The sequence below is a fragment of the Acartia tonsa genome, chromosome 10 (assembly GCF_053477335.1).
Source record: "Acartia tonsa isolate MP-2025a chromosome 10, ASM5347733v1, whole genome shotgun sequence".
Classification (NCBI taxonomy): Eukaryota; Metazoa; Arthropoda; class Copepoda; order Calanoida; family Acartiidae; genus Acartia; species Acartia tonsa.
In genome coordinates, this window is record NC_137269.1 from 3,470,420 (window position 1) to 3,488,478 (window position 18,059).

Here is an 18,059-nt window from a genome sequence, read left to right on the forward strand (position 1 = left end):
AGTATTTATTTATTATAGGCATTCAAACTTTTAAAAACTATTTGTTTTCTTAAATACTTTGGGAACATCTCCAAATCTTGATTGGTTGGTTTAAACTAGCACTATACAAGGAATGGCAATTTTATTTATTCTTAATTTATCTCCATAAGATTTCTAGCATGATATAGAATAAAAATTTGGTTAAATTTCAAAATTAACCCATTTTAATTGTAATGATTCGGAAAAAAACAATTCTCATTAGCTAATCCATATCATCTTGCCTTTTTAGCCGGACTTATTTTTGCCTTTGGACTTGTCTTGTTCTTGCGGTTTGCCCCACCAGCGCTGCCTGTGGGGTCAACATGACATACCTCAGATATTATTCCAATAGACAGGAAAAATCTAAATATACAAGACTGGTTTTTAATAAAAAACGATGTAAAAATAGTTATTTATGGGATCGTATTATAGACAACTTTCCGTGGATATTTAAATGAAAAATATAATATTAAAACCTGAATTGTTATGCCCAAGATTTGTCAGTACGGTTGTGAACCGGTTCTTATCCAGCGTATGTTAATTAGGCTGTCAGTTTTGAGGCAATACTGGAATATTTATTTTATCCATTCATGAACCGATGTAGAAAGACATACATGCATGCCACGGTTGGTTTTTTATTAAATGAATAAGTTAGGGTACAATGTTTGGCACTTTCGATATAAGTAAATGATAATAAAAAACCCATAGAATGCGATAATAACTTCAGAAAAATCGAAGAAAATAGTTTTCATACTTAATTAACGTTTTTAAGTTTTTCTTCAAAAAGTTTAGATAAGATGCCTTTAAAAGTCGTCTATGATTTTGTCAGGGATAAAAATGTAACTTTAAAATAAGAATTACAACATATTTTTTCAATTAGTACAAAGTAAAATTTTGAACATTTAATTGATCAGTATATTTTTTAAAATGTGAAGTAGAAACCTGAATATCTTATCATGAAAATTGTGTTATGATTTGATTGTCTGCTAGATTACAAGAAAAAAGATACTGACAGTACTTGTTGGTTCTTTTAAAAAAATTAGGTAGATTACTTTCAGAACCCCTCTTTTTGCAACGTTATTTCAATAGAACAGAGCCATAGTCTTAGTGTACTCAATATCTAGACAGCCAACCATTGTTTTAGAATTGTTCAATTTTTTTTAACTTCTGATAAAAACAGAATTAATGTTATTTTTGTAAATATTATACCTCCAAGAAATGGCTTGGCTATACTTCCCAATCATATGTTGTGTGATATTTAAGAGGAATTATTTTGATATAATGTCATTAAAATATTCGTTGAAAAAAGTGCTATTCTAGCTTATACTTTACATTTTAATGTGTATGATAATTCAAATAAAAGATAATTAAGATTTATATTTTATTTAATTGTTATAATTATAAAGAAAAACCTGAAAACAGTAAAAAACTGACTTTATTTTATTGACGTAGAGAAAATTTTGTCAAATATTTGAATAAAAAAATAATATAAAACAAAATAAATTATTTTTAATATAGTCACAAAAAGGCTTAATGAGTTTAGGAAATATTTCATTCACTAATCATGTCATTTAAACTCTATTACACAGAATACAATGTAAAAAGATGTTCTCGTTTTAATTTTAAGTAATTTCAAATGCATTTTAATACCTTTTAATGATTTATTTTTTGAAACATCTTTTTATAAAATGTTAGGTATTGATTTTTGAAGTTATATGTTAAAATGTTTTTAAATTTTGTTAACATTTTGTTTTAAATGTAGAAAATTGGTAATTCTTAACATTCAAAAAATGATTTTATTAAATTTTCATCACTTAAATTGCATGTTTGATGAAATTTTCAACTGATAATTCAAGAAAAATCGTTTAAGTTTTATTATATTTTACTTTGAAATGTTAAAGAAATATAATTATTGTCAAAAATGTGGAAGTTATACTTTCCTCAAAAAAAGACCAAAAACATGCAAATCAACACGTGTAATGAATTTTTTTTTCTTTCAGGTTTAATTTTAAGTAATTATTGATATTTTTTGTAAAAAGGATTTTATATAAAAAGTTTTAAAACTCGAGTTATGTAGTGGTTCTAAAAAAGGTTGCGAATTTATGCAATTTTCTTGCAAAAAAAAATTTCTAGGATTTTAAAAATAGCAAAGGGTGTTATTAGACGTACTTACAGATACAATTGCTAAGTCATTTTGGCCAAACACTAAAATAAAGTTTTTACATCTGAGGGTCCAACCGTGATGCATCAAACTACTCTAGCAGGAAGACTTACAATTATAACAGGAAATAACTTTATGCCTTTTTATCAAGAACAAAAATTACCTGATCCAAAGAATTTGTTTGTAAGACAACTTATCCCCGGGACCTTTCACCTCCACAAATCTTATCTCCCGAGTTTCTGGATTCCAGCAAGTCAAATCTGGCAACCCTGATCTGAATTATAAGGTTTAAATCAAATCTGGCAACCCTCATCTGAATTAAATCAAACAATGGCAACAATGATCTGATTTATAAGGTTAGACTAAACACTGGCAACCCTAATCTCAGTTATAAGGTTTAATTAAACACTGGCAACCCTGATCTGAATTATAAAGTAAAATTAAACACTGGCAACCCTGAACTGGATCGTAAGGTTAAATCAAACACTGGCAATTCTAATCTCTATTATAAGGTTAAATTAAATCTGGCAACCCTGATCTGAATTATAAGGTTAAATTAAACACTGGAAACCCTGATCAAAATTTACAAAAAGGTAAAAAAAACTGGCAACCCTGATCTGTATTGTTAGTTTAAATTAAACACTGGTAACCCTGATCTGAATTATAAGATAAGGTTAAATTAAACACTGGCAACACTGATCTGAATTATAAGATTAAATTAAACACTGGCAACCCTTATCTCAATTATAAGGTTAAATCAAACACTGGCAACACTGATCTGAATTATAAGGTTAAATCAAAATCTGACAACCCTGATCAGAAATGTAGGGTTAAATTAAACACTGGCAACCCTGATCGAAACTATAGGTTTTAAGTATATCAGGCAACATGATGTCAACAGTATTTTAAAAAACTGGTTTTAAATAAATCTGGCAACATGACTAGGTACTAATTGAGAAAATAGAGAGAGAGAAAAATATATATACACCAACATAAAATGGAAAATTACCAAAATACAGAGTTCTCTAAAAACATATTTCAGAAAAGTTCAAGTACCAGGTAATTTAGTCTTTAACCTTTACTGAAAACATTCAATTTTTCTACTATAACAAAAAAAATATTTAACGATTTGGAAAATTTCAACTATAATTTTTATACCACAGAAATAAATATCAAAACATTTTATTCTTAACTTCACAAGAATTAGCAGGATAATAATATCAACAACCATAGGAAGCGTGGCATAAAAAAAATTTGGAAATTACATCGTCTATTGGACAAACGTAGAAAGTTGGTTACAGAGCAGATGTTCAGTTCTCATAACAAGGGAAAAAAAGAGAGATAATATGCAAAAACTCAAAATCACGAAACCTTTGAAAAATAATGTTATGTCTTTTTAAGCATGACAATATCAGCTGTCTATCTTCAAATGCCATTTTCCCCATAGCGTTACGGACTGACTGACGGAAAAACAGAAAAAGTTATTTATAGAGTAGCCTCGCTACGCACAAGAACGGCTAAAATGTCTTCAAGTTCAGCCCAACAACTAATATTCTCTTTTTTTGGAGGAGGTTGATGTGACCACTCAACAATGGATATATGTAGAATACACGTGGATATTATGACAGGGGGGAAATGGGGGGAGGGGATAAATAATGTAAAGGGAGTCGACGGGCAGGTTGTTATTTTAGCCAGCTACAAGTTTCACATACTACTTTTTTTAGAGTACATGATAATCTGGTGTAAGATCCAATTAATAATAAATCCATTCACATAACAAAATGACTACAACAAAGCTTACCTGTAAGTCCTGTGGTCTTTAATCATTCTTTCCATAATTTTGGCTAGTTTGCAAGGCTCAAAACACATCATAAGCCCTAAATATTTAAATAACAAATAAAAATTAGAACTAAAGGGGTGGGTAGGGATTTCTAGTGCTCTTTGTACACATTTTTTAATAAATCATAGATATTTTTCTTCTTTTTTTTATCAAAAATAATGCATGATTTCAACTTTAAAGGTTTATAACAGGGTGTCGGAGCCGTTTAATTTTGATGCGGCTCCGGCTCCTACCTTAAAATTAATATATCAAATTTTGTTCATTATTGAATTTGATAAAATAAAATAAATAATATAAAATATTTGGGTATAGTCCTTTCCACGACATCCCTCCATAAGGAGCGATTCTTCGTATTTTTAAAATGGCTTTTTATAGGTTATTTTAGGTTAGGTTAGGTTATATTGTGTTAGGTGATTGCCCCACAGGGTTAGGTAATTGGCCCCGCAGGGTTAGAGCCCCCCGCAGGGGCTAGAATTAAGAGAAAAGCTACTGTGAAAAATACGAAGAATCGCTCCTTATGGAGGGATGTCGTGGAAAGGACTATACCCAAATATTTTGCTTCTATTTGATTAAAGCTATATAAAAGTAGAAGGATGTGTGTCTATTTGTTAAGTAACAATAGTTTTTCAGTTTATTATATGGAAATAGACCGTTGCCAAATTATAATATTACTTTAAAAAAATCATTTTTAGCTAATCTGGAGCCGGAGCCGTTTTTAACGAAAAATACGGCTCCGGATCCGGCTACGGCTCCACCAAAAATGTTGCTGCTCCCGGCTCCGAAACACTGGTTTATAAATGAATAAAAATGATAATACTATTATCAAATGCTGATCAAAAGTAAGATTTTGTTATCTGTTCTATGTAAGCTTCCTGGTATATAATAGGCTATAAATGAATTCTTAGATTTAATTGATGTTTCAAAACACTATGTTTAATACCTAGGATCTTTGTAATACATTTTTTTAAAACTTTCTTCTCGTTTGTTAGCTTACAAAAATTAAACAGTGTCAAAACTTTTCAACCGACAATTTCAAGCTTTGGATGGAATAATTTTGCTTAATTCCAAAAGGGGGATATGTTCATCGTCTTATCCCTCTAGATTCCTGTAATTTACCTCTAAGATACTCATGACTTCTGAACAGGTCCCAGTTGACCATACTGCTAACGTTCAAATTCGCGATAAAATACTCCTCAACCTCCTCACATAGTTCTTCTGCAGTCATTTCTTAAAATAGATGTAAAATTTACGTGGATATTACTACACAGAGTTATGGAATCTCGACCACAAAGATTTTCTTATCCAATCTTGACAAGTGAGGTATTTTTGGAAAGAGGAATATACATAGAAAACGCCCATGTAAATTAGAAAATCCGCAGAAATCATAGTTGCAAGTTATTTACAAAAATCTGCAATGTTAATTTGCAAAATTATTTTCATGCCTTAAAGTGATCGCGAATTTAATTTTTCAAAATGCATTTTCGTTTACCTTTTTTTTATATTTTAAGTAATTTTCAAAGAATTATGCCTTAAAAGTTCAATTAAGTTAGAAAAAAATCAGTTTAAAATGCTGAGAGTATTTCCACATGAAAATAATGTTAAAATCTGAGCAAGAATTAAACTAAGAGAAAATAAGCCATTTCTTCGCTTGCAGATAAAAACAAAAAAATTGATACTTAGAAAATATTTTTGTAATATATCTCTATTAATATTTATCTTTGAACTTTCTCTAAAATGTAATGAAAAAGTTTGGTTTATTTTATAAAATCATTAACCAAATACCGCTTTGTTTATGCAGGTATAGTGACAAAAGAAAAATTGTTTAAATCTGTAGAAAGAATGATATTTAAGAATTGAAATGTTTAAATAGAATAAACAAATATTATTTGCTGCAAATATTCAGCATAAAATATAGCAGTCTTTATATAATATTTACATAAAAATAAGCATTTTATCATCGTAAAATAATCTCGTAATGTGTCAAATTTAATTAAATACCTGTATTATACACACACACAAACACACACTCATTCACTTACATTGGCCATTCATGTTTCCCTCTTCCATTCTCCATCCCCCCTCCTTATCTATAGTTGTCGATAGCACCCTCATCCTATCTCAATATTTACTACTTGCTAAAAAAGCTTCATCATACTGCAGAGCTAAAAATACGATTAGGCCCCCACATAATTGGGGGATTTTAAAGTTTTTACTATAGATTGAGAAAGTTTTTAGATATTATGGTTTTTTTATTTTGGGGTAAAATTCTTGCTTAGATTATATTTGATTAATTAACTAAAATCTATAAAAGATATTTAAAAGAAACAATCTTTAAAACATGAATTAATTTTGCTATAAGCGTTTTCTGAGTACAGCCAGGTTAAATCAAATACACACACACACACACACACACACAAACATACATATGGACTACACAGAACTTGATTGTTTAATACTTCAAAACATGGAATAAGATAAAGAGCACACAAATTATATTCTTTTAATATTAATCTGTTATTTATGGATGTACATTAATTAAAGCAAGGCTTTTATCTTAATCCTAAACACAATGTAAAGATGGTTCCTGAGGTAATAAACCAAGTCAGTAAGCAATAAACCTATACAAAAATTGAAATAAAATAACAGGTTTTTTCAGTTATGGGAATAAAATTATTTACTTTTTATAGCTATTGAAATTTTCCCGTACTGGTCCAAACTTACAACTTAAAATACACTGAAGGGACTGCGACTTTTACAATATTCAGTAATGTTTGGTTTCTATACTTCAACTTAACAAAATCCTTGGTACCATTTATACCAACGAAAAATCAGCTGACCTTATACCCATATATGGTAATATATTTTCGATTATCGGTAGAAATCGTTTAATCTCCCCGTAAAAAGAAATTACAAACTTTTTTGGTTAGTTTTATATGTATGTAACAAAAGAATTTATTCTACTCTAAATTTGCAAGTAAACTTCAACAAAAAGATTGTTATTTGTCGATATTGATAGGTTTATAGATATGTACAATAAAACTCAAAATACAACGATGTTTTCAAGGGAATAAATTCGTTTTTTTAAAGTTTGATTTATTTTTAAATGGGAAGTATTTAAGACTTAATTCTCAAAATAGTACTCTTAAAAAACATTAATCAGTGACATATATCAACTTTTTCCCAGCTTCGTGAACACTTTAAATGACAGATTTAGAAAAAAATCTTTTTATGAAATGTGTTTATCTATAAGTTTAGAACATACTTAAGGCAAAAAAAATTTTTTAGTGTTACTTTTTTCACCTTATTTATGAAAAAAGCAGTTTCTCACAATTTATGATAAAAAAAGGTATAGGAACAAAAAATATGTTTTTCTTGATGTAAACACAATAATTGGCATAAAATCTATCATCCTAAATGTAAAAATCAGATATAGACTCCTTTTTAGAGCAAATATAGTGCAAAAAGTAACCAAGACATTTTTGCAAAGTATGAAAATCTAAAGAAAATAGTTCTTTTTGCTTTTGATATAAATATCAGATAAATGTATATAAAATTAGTGATCAAAAACTATAAAACAAGTTATAACTTTTTTTAACCCTGCACTTTTAGGTCTACTCATTACCAAAGTTGCACAAAAAAACTCTTTTTATTAAGTTATTAAACAAAATGAATTAAAATCAACAATTAGACTTTTTTTTATAATGCAGTAGACCATTTTGTAGTTGGTTTTTTGGCATTTATTTTGTTTAATTACTACATAAAAAGAGTTTATATGCACTACTTCAGTAATTCTTAAACATAAAAGTGCAGTTTAATCAATGACAGTGTTGAAAAAACTTGTAACATGTTTTAAAGTTTTTGATCACTAATTTTATATACATTTATCTGATATTTATATCAAAAGCAAAAAGAACAATTTCTTTAGATTTTCATACTTTGCAAAACTGTCTTGATTACTTTTTGCACTATATTGACTCTAAAAAGGATTCTATATCTGATTTTTACATTTAGGATGATAGATTTTATGCCAATTATTGTGTTTACATCAGAAAAAAACATATTTTTTGTTCCTATACCTTTTTTTATCATAAAATGTGAGAAACTGCTTTTTCATATATAAGGTAAAAAAAGTAACACTAAAGAAATTTTTTTTTGCCTTAAGTATGTTCTAAACTTATAGATAAAACACATTTCATAAAATTTTTTTTTCTAAATCTGTCATTTAAGGCCTGAAAATAATTTTGCAAATTAACATTGCAGATTTTTGTAAATAACTTGCAACTATGATTTCTGCGGATTTTCTAATTTACATGGGCGTTTTCTATGTATATTCCTCTTTCCAAAAATACCTCACTTGTCAAGATTGGATAAAAAAATCTTTGTGGTCGAGATTCCATAACTGTGTACAGGGAAAAAATTTGTCGTCAATTTAGTTTGTTATTTCCCCTGTCTTTTTTGGTCAGTTCGTGCATCCAGTAGGAGGAAATGAGGTAAAGCTGAGAGATCGTTATTTTAGCCTGCTATAAGTTTTACTTTATTAGAGTACATGATAATCTAGTGTAAGATACAAAGTAATAATAAATCCATTTTTCTTAAACATAATATAAACAATGAAAACTTCCATAAAAGCAAAGCTAATCAATTCGGACAAACGAACATTAACAAATATTGAGTTTTGCAAAATTGCACCCGCTTACCATTGACAAAAATAATCAATATCTTAATTACTTCGTATATTATAAAAACTTTCCCGCGTTTTTGTTTGCTTTGTCATTTCTGTTAACTACTTCTTGTTTCTTTCAAACAGCGTTAATTATAGAGTAGTTTCGCCAAAATTTGTAATTCTTACTTGATATTTGAAGTAAACGTTGATCAATGACATCTTTCCTTGAAGCATAGAAATCATCAGTGTCCCAATCTAAATATATAAACACAAGGATCAGGTTTAGGTCTTTTTTAACCATGACCGACAGACAGACGGATAAAACAATGTATACTTATAGATTAGATACGTAAATGTCATAGGAATCTTCACTAAAAATTTCAGCTGTCTATCTTCAATAGCAGCTGAGAAAATCACATTTACCCGTTACTGACCGTTACGGACGGACAATTAAAGTGAATTATAGAGCAGCTTCGATACTTATAAATTAGGATAATCATGAACAAGGATAATTACGTCCTTTGTAGCGATGTTACGCTTAGGATACGGCAATAGGTAAGGGACGATGATGATAAATAAAATTCATCCTTCTGTAGCTTCGAATTATTTATTAAAACAATTAGGCAATAAAAAATTGCCTGCTCTCAGAGTATTTTAGACAAGTCTATTTTATGTAGTTAAACGAATCCATAAAAGTGGATCAATACCAAAAAATAACACCCACACAATCTTTATTTATGGCTCTTTGACGGGTTAATGGTTTCTCTTTAATTTTAGATTACTTTCCACAGCAACTTATTAATCAAGGATTTTAGGGGATAGGACAATGGACGATAAATTATTGTACAAAACTAATTATTATAAAACAAAAATTCTCCTTTCAAATGCTCCATAGAAACCAATCAACATTTAATAAAAGTGCCCAAGGTTTTTAATGCATCTAATCAGAGAAAATATCCATAAAACTATAAAAAATTTCCAGTCCAATGTCCCCTCCATTCCTGATAATGATTATACGATTAATAAACTATTGATTAAATAATATTATCTGTGGTTTAGTTCAAAGTAAATTTTCTATTGAGATTAAAGTTAAATCGAAAGATAAAATACAACCTTCAATAATGGATTGGATATATTAATACGTGGATATTGTGTTATGGAAACTTTGGTCGTCAATTCAGGTTGCTAATATAGTCATCAACTATTGGTCAATGCGTTAATTCATGGTCAGGGGATGGGATTTGTTAGTCATAAATGGGATTGAGGGTGGGGTTGTTATATTAGCCAACTGAAAGAATCATTTTATTAAGGTAGACGAAAATTTTGTGCAATATCCAAGTAATTTTATAACCATTTCTAAATGAATATTTTTATTCTGTCAGGCCCTGTATTCATTAGTTCGTCCTAATATAAGCAGAAATTTAATTAACAGTTGTCGGTAAAGATAGGGAATCAATTTAATAAAGTATTTAATTAGTACAATTATTAACAACCTAGAAAGCTAAAAATTTACACAACATAGTAAGCTAACTGTAAATAAGATTAAGTATTATAAACGCATTTGGAATAAATAATAAAAATGACCAAGTTTGTTCTTGTTGTGTAGTACCTATAGAACTGTACCGCCGCATTTTTTGAGGAATAGATATAAACTCTTACATTTACGCGATATGCAATAAAAAAAGGGGGGGGGGGGAGTTTGTACAGTTATAGGAAATGAAAATTCAGTATCAAATTTTGGCCTGGCCGTTTGGGCTTGTTTTTTTATAGTTATCAACCTAATTCCTTTTGTAAACTCTCTTATATGATTGGATCTACCTGTAAAACTTTGAAAATTGAATTTTGGGACTTTCCTTCTAGGGGCTAGTGGGGTAAAAGACCCCCCAAACACTAAAATGTTAAGTTATGAGCTATTTCTAAAGATATCGAGATGATTTTTTAAATGGAAGCTTTTATTGCATAAATGAGTAAAGTGCAAAAATAAAATATGGGGTGGCTATTCAACTCATCTTTGTAATAAAAGGTTCCTATAACTGTACAAACTCCCCCCACCCTTAATGTTTATTTTATTTCACGTGAAAACTTAAGATTACCTAATGGGGAGGTTTGGGCCGGGTCTCTAAAGGCATCTGCAATCTGAAAACGAAATATATGACAGCTCGGGAAATCTTCACAAAAAAATATAGAAAATGGACAATAAATTGATGTAAATCATATATTATAAAAAAAATTATCCTCATAAGGAAAAAGGATAAGAGGATGAATACTCACCCCTTTTTCATGGTAAAATACTACTTCCCCATCCCTAAATTTAGAAGCAGACGAAAATCAAAAACCGCCCAGGGCTTTTTGTAAGTCAATCATAAATAATAATGTGAATAAAAAGAAAAGCGATATTTAGCAAACAGCCGTAGGCGGTCAGAATCAGCTGAATGTTCATTATGAAAAAAATTTCCCCCTTTTTAGAAATAGAAGGATTCATCTTTCATGAACAAATTTTTTTAAATAAAAATAAAATTCTATGTAATTTTTAATAAAAACATTAAAACGAAAATATCTAATCTAATATTCTTGCCCTAAATATGGAAATAGTAAAAAGTAAAAAAATATTTTTTAAAATAATTTTTAATCCTCCCATTTGAAAAGTAGTGGAATAGCAATAAATTTTAGCGCGGCAACAGCGCTAAGTAGGCCTCTAGGCCCACTGCCTATTTTCGTCTTCTAGTTGCTTCGATTCCTCTCTTTTATTTTTTTCTCTATGATTATCCTACAAGGTTAAAAAGTTTGGACACTGCTCAGATATGAACTAACAAAGCCAACAATAAGAGCACGTATTTTTACCAGACAAGTGTAAATTACAGTCTAATCCAGGTTTCGTGACTTTTATTAATTTCATTTACACAGTTTTTATCATTTTACTAAAATAATGTTTATAGAGTATACGTGGATATTATTGTAAATTTAGGTTGCTGACATGGACTTAATTTATTAGTCAGTTTGTTCATCCACGTACAAAAGGAGGAGATGGGAGGGGGGCGGGTCATTATTTTAGCCAGCAACAAGTTTCACTTTATTAGAGTACATGATATTCTGGTGTAACATCCAAGTAATAATAAATCCATCACTAAATTACGTGATTTTACTTTAAAAATGAGACTCTACTGTTCTCTAATTTACCAAGAAAATTAAGTGGTCACTTATACCTCTGAATGGTAGATAATATCCCAGAAAAGAAGGGTTAGTATTGAGTTTAGTAGAGCACCTTCTGCGTGACATCCTTCATATAATCCTTCATCCTATAATAAGAAAAGAAGGGTTAGAATGATTATCCTTCTGTAGATTAAAATTATTGGTTGAAATGTTTGGAAACTACTTGTTTAAAACTAAAAAATCACAATTCAATAAAAGTACCCAAAATTTTAGATCCAAACTTAGTTATAAAACTTTGGGTATCAGTATAATAAACCAGGGATCTAAAGGGATAAGACAATGGCTGATAAATCAATGTACACTACATACCCTATGTTGATGCACAATTACCCCTTCTGAAGATTAAAATTAATGGTTGAAACGTTTGGACACTCAACTTAATTTACGAACCAATCAAAATTCAATACAAGTCTCCAAAAGTGGTTAAGCCAACGAATAAGAAAACATTATTACAAAACTTTTGAGACTTGTGAAATAAACAGCCCATTGTCTACTCTCTCTCTCTCTGACAATCTTCAGTCCAATGTCTTCTCCCTCCCTGCTATTTATTAGGGTTGGGCCGGATATCCAATAATTTGCCGGATATCCGGAGTTGGCCAGATTCCCGGCCGGATACCAGATATCCAGCATTAGAAATCAGCCGGATATCTAGTATCAAGGCAAACCCTATTGTATATATAGTTTCTAACCTTATAATGATCTCTAACAAGTTCCTCGACATTACAGTAGGTAGTCTCACCATCCTTCACCAACATAAATATGGACTTAGTGTTGGATAATCCATCCTTGGATACCATCCTCCCAGAGATCACCACAGTTGGCAGGTCCTGCAAAGTTTAAAAGTTCAAACAATCATAAAAATGTATTTAACAGTTTTTAACCATTTTTAAAACATATATCAAAAATATACTATGACACCAGTAGAATAAAACTGCAGATCCTAAATTTGAATTAAGTCCCCAATAAACTTTTTTGGGGGGATTTAAAAATTAATTTTTACTGTTGCTGTGGTCCTTTTTGATCAGAGCAAAAGGTCTTTTTTTATTTGGTTAAAATTCATAGCTTTTAGAGTGTTTTGCTTCATAAAAATTGTATTCTGGTATAGAGTAAAAATAGACCTTTTGATTTCATCTAAATTAATTCATTAAAAAGTTAATTCTTTACAATATATCAATGAATTAACATTATCATGTTTGTTTTCTATCACTTCTTCAAAACACATAAAAATCGGTTGTAAAGGGTTAAAATTGTGTAAGATGCTGTAAGATGACAAATGTTTATGCAATACAACAAATTTATTTTTGTCACATATACAAATATGATATAATATAAGATTATATTAATTTTTTTAAAAATATTTTTTAAAAGTATGTATCTTTTATATGTATGGTTTTCATTCTTTTCATTTTAATTAAATAAAAATTATTTAACTACATTGGAAATAAGTCACTTTGTGAAAACACTCTTTTTTGAAATGTAAAGAATTGAAATGAAATAATACTTCTTATTGGTTCAGACTTCAGAATTATATGTTTTATTGTATATGTTAGATCTTTAGATGAAATTAATTGTTTTAGAAAAAAAAAATATTTCCATTAAACAGAGTAATGTTTTTTTTATTGTATCAATATAAAGTGAATTATATAAATTGTTCTAAAAGCCACAATATTACCCCGAGTAAAAAAAGACCTTTTGCTCTAGTCAAAATGACCAGAGCAACATTAAAAATTGATCTTTAAATCCCCCCCAAAAAGATTATTGGGGACTTAATTCAAATTTGGACTCTGCAGTCTGATTCTATAGGTGTCCTAGTATATTTTTGACCCCCCATTCAAAAATAGGTTAAAAACAGTTTAAGTAATCTTAAGGGATAAGACAATAAATTAATGTTCAGTACATCCCCAGTGATAACATTTTTTTATAGCATCTCATTAGAGACAGTTTTCCGAGGATATTAAAATAAAAAATTCTAAGATTAAAAACAGTTTTTTAAGCCCTGGTGTGCCAAAGGCCCGGTTTACCAAACTTGGAATAAATTTTATGATTTAATTGTAATCGGTTTCGAAGCCATACTAAAAATAAAATTATCCAATTCGTAGATCTGAACAATTTGTTTAAAATTCTCACACTGCTAGCTAAAACTAACAAATCAGGATTAAATAAAAGTCGCCAAAGTTTTTAAGCTATCGAATCAGAAACGTTTTCCAAAAAAATCGAAATCTTAAGCTACAGACAAAAAACCTTATTTCTTTATATAATAGGACAAGATACTTACTTGGCTGGATGGATCCTGCCAGTCCTGGCGGCCAGTAAACTCCTCCAACCTGGCATCACAAATTAATAATCCAGGTTTTAAAATTTAAAAGTAAGAAGGATGGTATTTATAGTTATATCAATCGATTTAGTATATTAAATCTTGCAATGTCAATGTGTCTTTGAACCACTTGATTCTTAGATTATATAAATATATATATTTCTTTTCTTAGTATATCCTTTTCTAAAATTATGTCTCTGGGGGAGGAGACACTAGACTTTTATTTATACTGGTACAAATTACAAATGAATACCAGCAGTGTACAAGCTTAAAGACCAAAAGTACGGGGATGGTGACGAAGGGGGGGGGGGGGGTAAATGGAAATTCTTGAAGATATACACCCCTAAAAAAGGGTTAATGTAGTTTATCGTAATTTAGGGGTATAACTATTAATATATCAATGTCCATTGTATTGTCCCTGAAATCCTGGCCTTTCAATTACATGTATGTAAAGAAGACAACTTTATGTTACATATGTTACAATAAGGCTTTTTTATTATTTTGTTGCAATTATAATTTGCCTGTCCCCAAACTCTTTGAGGTTCCTCTTAGCTGTGCAGATCTTTGTTACTCGATGGTGCAGGGCCAACCTTCGTGCTCCTCGCACACTGAAAATTTATTCATGTATAAAAGTAACAGGATATTTGTGTGTCTGTGTGTACCAAAGAATCTCTCTAATTGCTATACCGATATGGTTCTCCTTAACAGGGTAGCTTCTCATGGGTCATGGCAAGGTTAATAACCATTCTGTGGGAGGGTAACACTACCCTCCCAAGAGAAATCACCATTAAAAGTAAATGGAGGGGGCGGAAGTGACACTTTTGTAAACCAAAACTAAAAGTCAAAGGAACTCAACAAAATAAAGAGCTCTGAGATTTGATATGGCAGTTGATTTATAGAGGTACAATATGGAACTGTGAAGAAACGGCGGTGGAACCGTTGCCCTCGCTGAAAACCGCCGTTATCCGCCGGCATCATACTTCTAGTAAAACCCCACTTATTTTTTCCTGCATTAGCAGCCTTTCACTTTCCTGTCGTTCCTTATATTTGAATTTGGCGAGAAAAAGGCGAAAAAAAATCGGTGGGAATCACAGTTCCATATTACACCTCTTTAAATCAACTGCCATGTCAAATCTCAGAGCTGTAACTCTTTATTTAGTTGACTTTTTGTTTTGGTTTCAAAAAGTGTCATTTTCGCCTACCCCCTTTAAATACCTGGATGTCAGCCGCAACTAAGCCTCAAGTTTAAACCTGTTTCAAAGCTTTAAAATTCTTTTTGTATAGGGAATGAAGAGGTTTAGACTTCCAGCGGATTTTTGAGATAGTAAAATTACCTCTCATCTTGCAGTGCCGTTTGAATCCAATCTAGGGACTCTCGCGGATTTTTCAGATGCGATTCTAAATCCAAACACAGCCGTTCATACCATAGTCCCCTTAAAAACATCATTTGTAGCAAAGCTGCTCTATAGTTCAATCTCCACCCTTTCTCAGAAATCTTAAGGGATAAGACAATGCAATGGACGCTAAATTGATCAAACACCCCCATTAACGATAAACAAAATTCCTTCTGTAGATTCAAACTATTGGTGACGAAACTTTGACACGGCAAGTTTCTACCAAGTAATCAAAAATATCACTTCTGTAGATTCAAACTATTAGTTAAAAAATTTGGACACTGCTATTTTTTACCAACAAATTAAAACTATATCACTCCTGTAGATTAAAATTATTGATTGAAAGTTTATTGACACTGCTAATTTAAACCAACTAATCAAAATAAGAGTAACAAAGTTTTGGGGCCAAAAATGAGAAATAACAGGGAGGGAAAATTGGGGTGTCTATTACACTTTTAATAACGTTTTCTTATTCGTTGGCTTAACAACTTTGGGGACCAGAGTGAATTTTGATTGGTTGGATCATTAAGTTTCAACCACTAATTGTAATCTACAGAAGAAGGGGTACATTTGTGTATCATAATTGTGGATGTACATCAATTTACCGGCCAGAGTCTTATCCCTTTAGATGCCTGGAGAAATACTGTTCATAAAATCATATCTAATTCTCCTCCCAGTATTAAAAAAAAACTATTTTTATATGCGTGTGAAAAGAAACCATATTTATATCAAGAACGTCAAAACGAAACCATTTAAATCTTTCAATCCTTTTATTCTAATAAAAAACTAATTACTTACTGTTGCATAGAACTCTAGATTTGACAATTTAACCAGGAATCTAAAGGGGTAAGACAGTGGCCGATAAATTGATGTACATCATTCCCCAATGATGACACATAAAATTCCCTCTTCTAAAGATTACAATTATTGGTTAAAAATTTGAACACTCAACTTAATGAATTAACCAATCAAAATTCATTAAAAGTCCTCAAAGTTGTTAAGCCAACGAATAAGAAAACGTTATTATAAAACTTTGGGGATAAATAACTATACCTGTATTTGTAAAGAAAATCTGTTTGAAGTAGAAGCTTCAAAAGTTGAACGGCTGAGGAATAGTCTTTCATTTTCTCAAGTAAATCTACACTCCTAGTTCAGAATAAAAAATTATATCCAGGGATCTAAAGGGATATCATAAGACAATGGCCGATAAACAAAATTACCCCTTCTGTAAACTATAATTGGTGGTTCAAACGTTTGGACACTTAACTTAATGGACCCAACAATAACAATTCATTAAAAGTCCAAAAATTTGTTAAGCCAAAGAATAACAAAACGTTATTATAAAACTTTAGGAACTAGTGTAATAAACAGCCCAATATCCACTCCCTCCCTGGTTATTTTTAAAGATTTTATGCCAAAGTGAAGGTGGTATTAAACCTAAAACTATGCTTGTACCCAAAGTTTATCATATTTGCTTTGCCTAATCAGCTCGGGGCCTTTACTTGCGGTGCCCTAACCCTATGGGATTGACCTAACCTACTGTAAAACACAAACACACGAAAAACTAACTATCCCCCTTCTCTAATTTTCAATTTATTTCAAAATAAGAGTGCGCTAATCACTTTGAAGGAAACCACCAAACATTATAAAGACCTAGATTTTTTTTATAAAAAAATCCTTTTGAAATTAATATGGTTTTATTATCGTGTATCCATATGAAAAAGTTTTTATTTAAAATCTAAAGAAATCTTATATATACAACTTACAAGGATGACAACATCCATAAAAGCGAAACTCTGAAATGGAAGAACAAACGAACATTAACACTTGTAGATTGTCAGAACTTAATAAGCAGAATATTAATGCATCAGCACAAACAATATTGTAAGTAAATTTGTTGCTAAACTGCATAAATAGACGATACTGTTTAAAACTTTAAGAACATACTTACATTTTGGGGACTTGTTTATAGAGATTCTTCGCTTATAACATTGTACCTAGTTGTAATAGAAATCAGTTTTTAAAAAATCAGAAGAATCGGATAATTTTAACATACAAAAATTTGTTGTCAAAAAAGTTAAAAATCAACATGTTTCAAATGGACATTCTGGTATTGATTATAGAGTTGCTACGCTTTCTAAATTGTACCCAACTACTAAAGGAATCATCATGCAAAGTTAGGACAATTCTAACCTGTTTAAATTAACGAAAAGAGCTAATTGTGACGGACGGACGGACGGACGGACGGACGGACGGACGGACGGACTGACCCTAATTCTAGAAAAGCTTCGCTTTTAAAAATTTAAAAACGGATTATACCGTGTTGATTGAAAAACATAATTTTATCCTCTTAAATAATTAAATCAAAAATAAAAGTTATGAAAGATCTAATTTTGTAGGGTCTGTCAACGTGATAAAAATTATTTTTTACAACTTTACTCCAAATAAAAACTAGAAGC

General features: G+C 30.3%; 1 protein-coding gene across 1 annotated transcript in view; it reads right to left on the reverse strand.

Moving 5' to 3' along the window:
- LOC145329192 (fanconi-associated nuclease 1-like) overlaps positions 1-18,059 on the reverse strand; it is a 40,068-nt gene that overhangs the window by 721 nt on the left and 21,288 nt on the right. Inside the window, exons 22-33 of the mRNA XM_080173235.1 lie at positions 16,654-16,746; positions 15,541-15,639; positions 14,728-14,814; positions 14,168-14,216; positions 12,582-12,719; positions 11,886-11,978; positions 10,776-10,818; positions 8,869-8,937; positions 5,136-5,246; positions 3,981-4,056; positions 2,343-2,453; positions 261-381 (exon numbers count right to left, since the gene is read on the reverse strand). Of these exons, the coding sequence (XP_080029361.1) occupies positions 261-381; positions 2,343-2,453; positions 3,981-4,056; positions 5,136-5,246; positions 8,869-8,937; positions 10,776-10,818; positions 11,886-11,978; positions 12,582-12,719; positions 14,168-14,216; positions 14,728-14,814; positions 15,541-15,639; positions 16,654-16,746 (1,090 nt within the window). The remainder of the gene's footprint in view (positions 1-260; positions 382-2,342; positions 2,454-3,980; positions 4,057-5,135; positions 5,247-8,868; positions 8,938-10,775; positions 10,819-11,885; positions 11,979-12,581; positions 12,720-14,167; positions 14,217-14,727; positions 14,815-15,540; positions 15,640-16,653; positions 16,747-18,059) is intronic.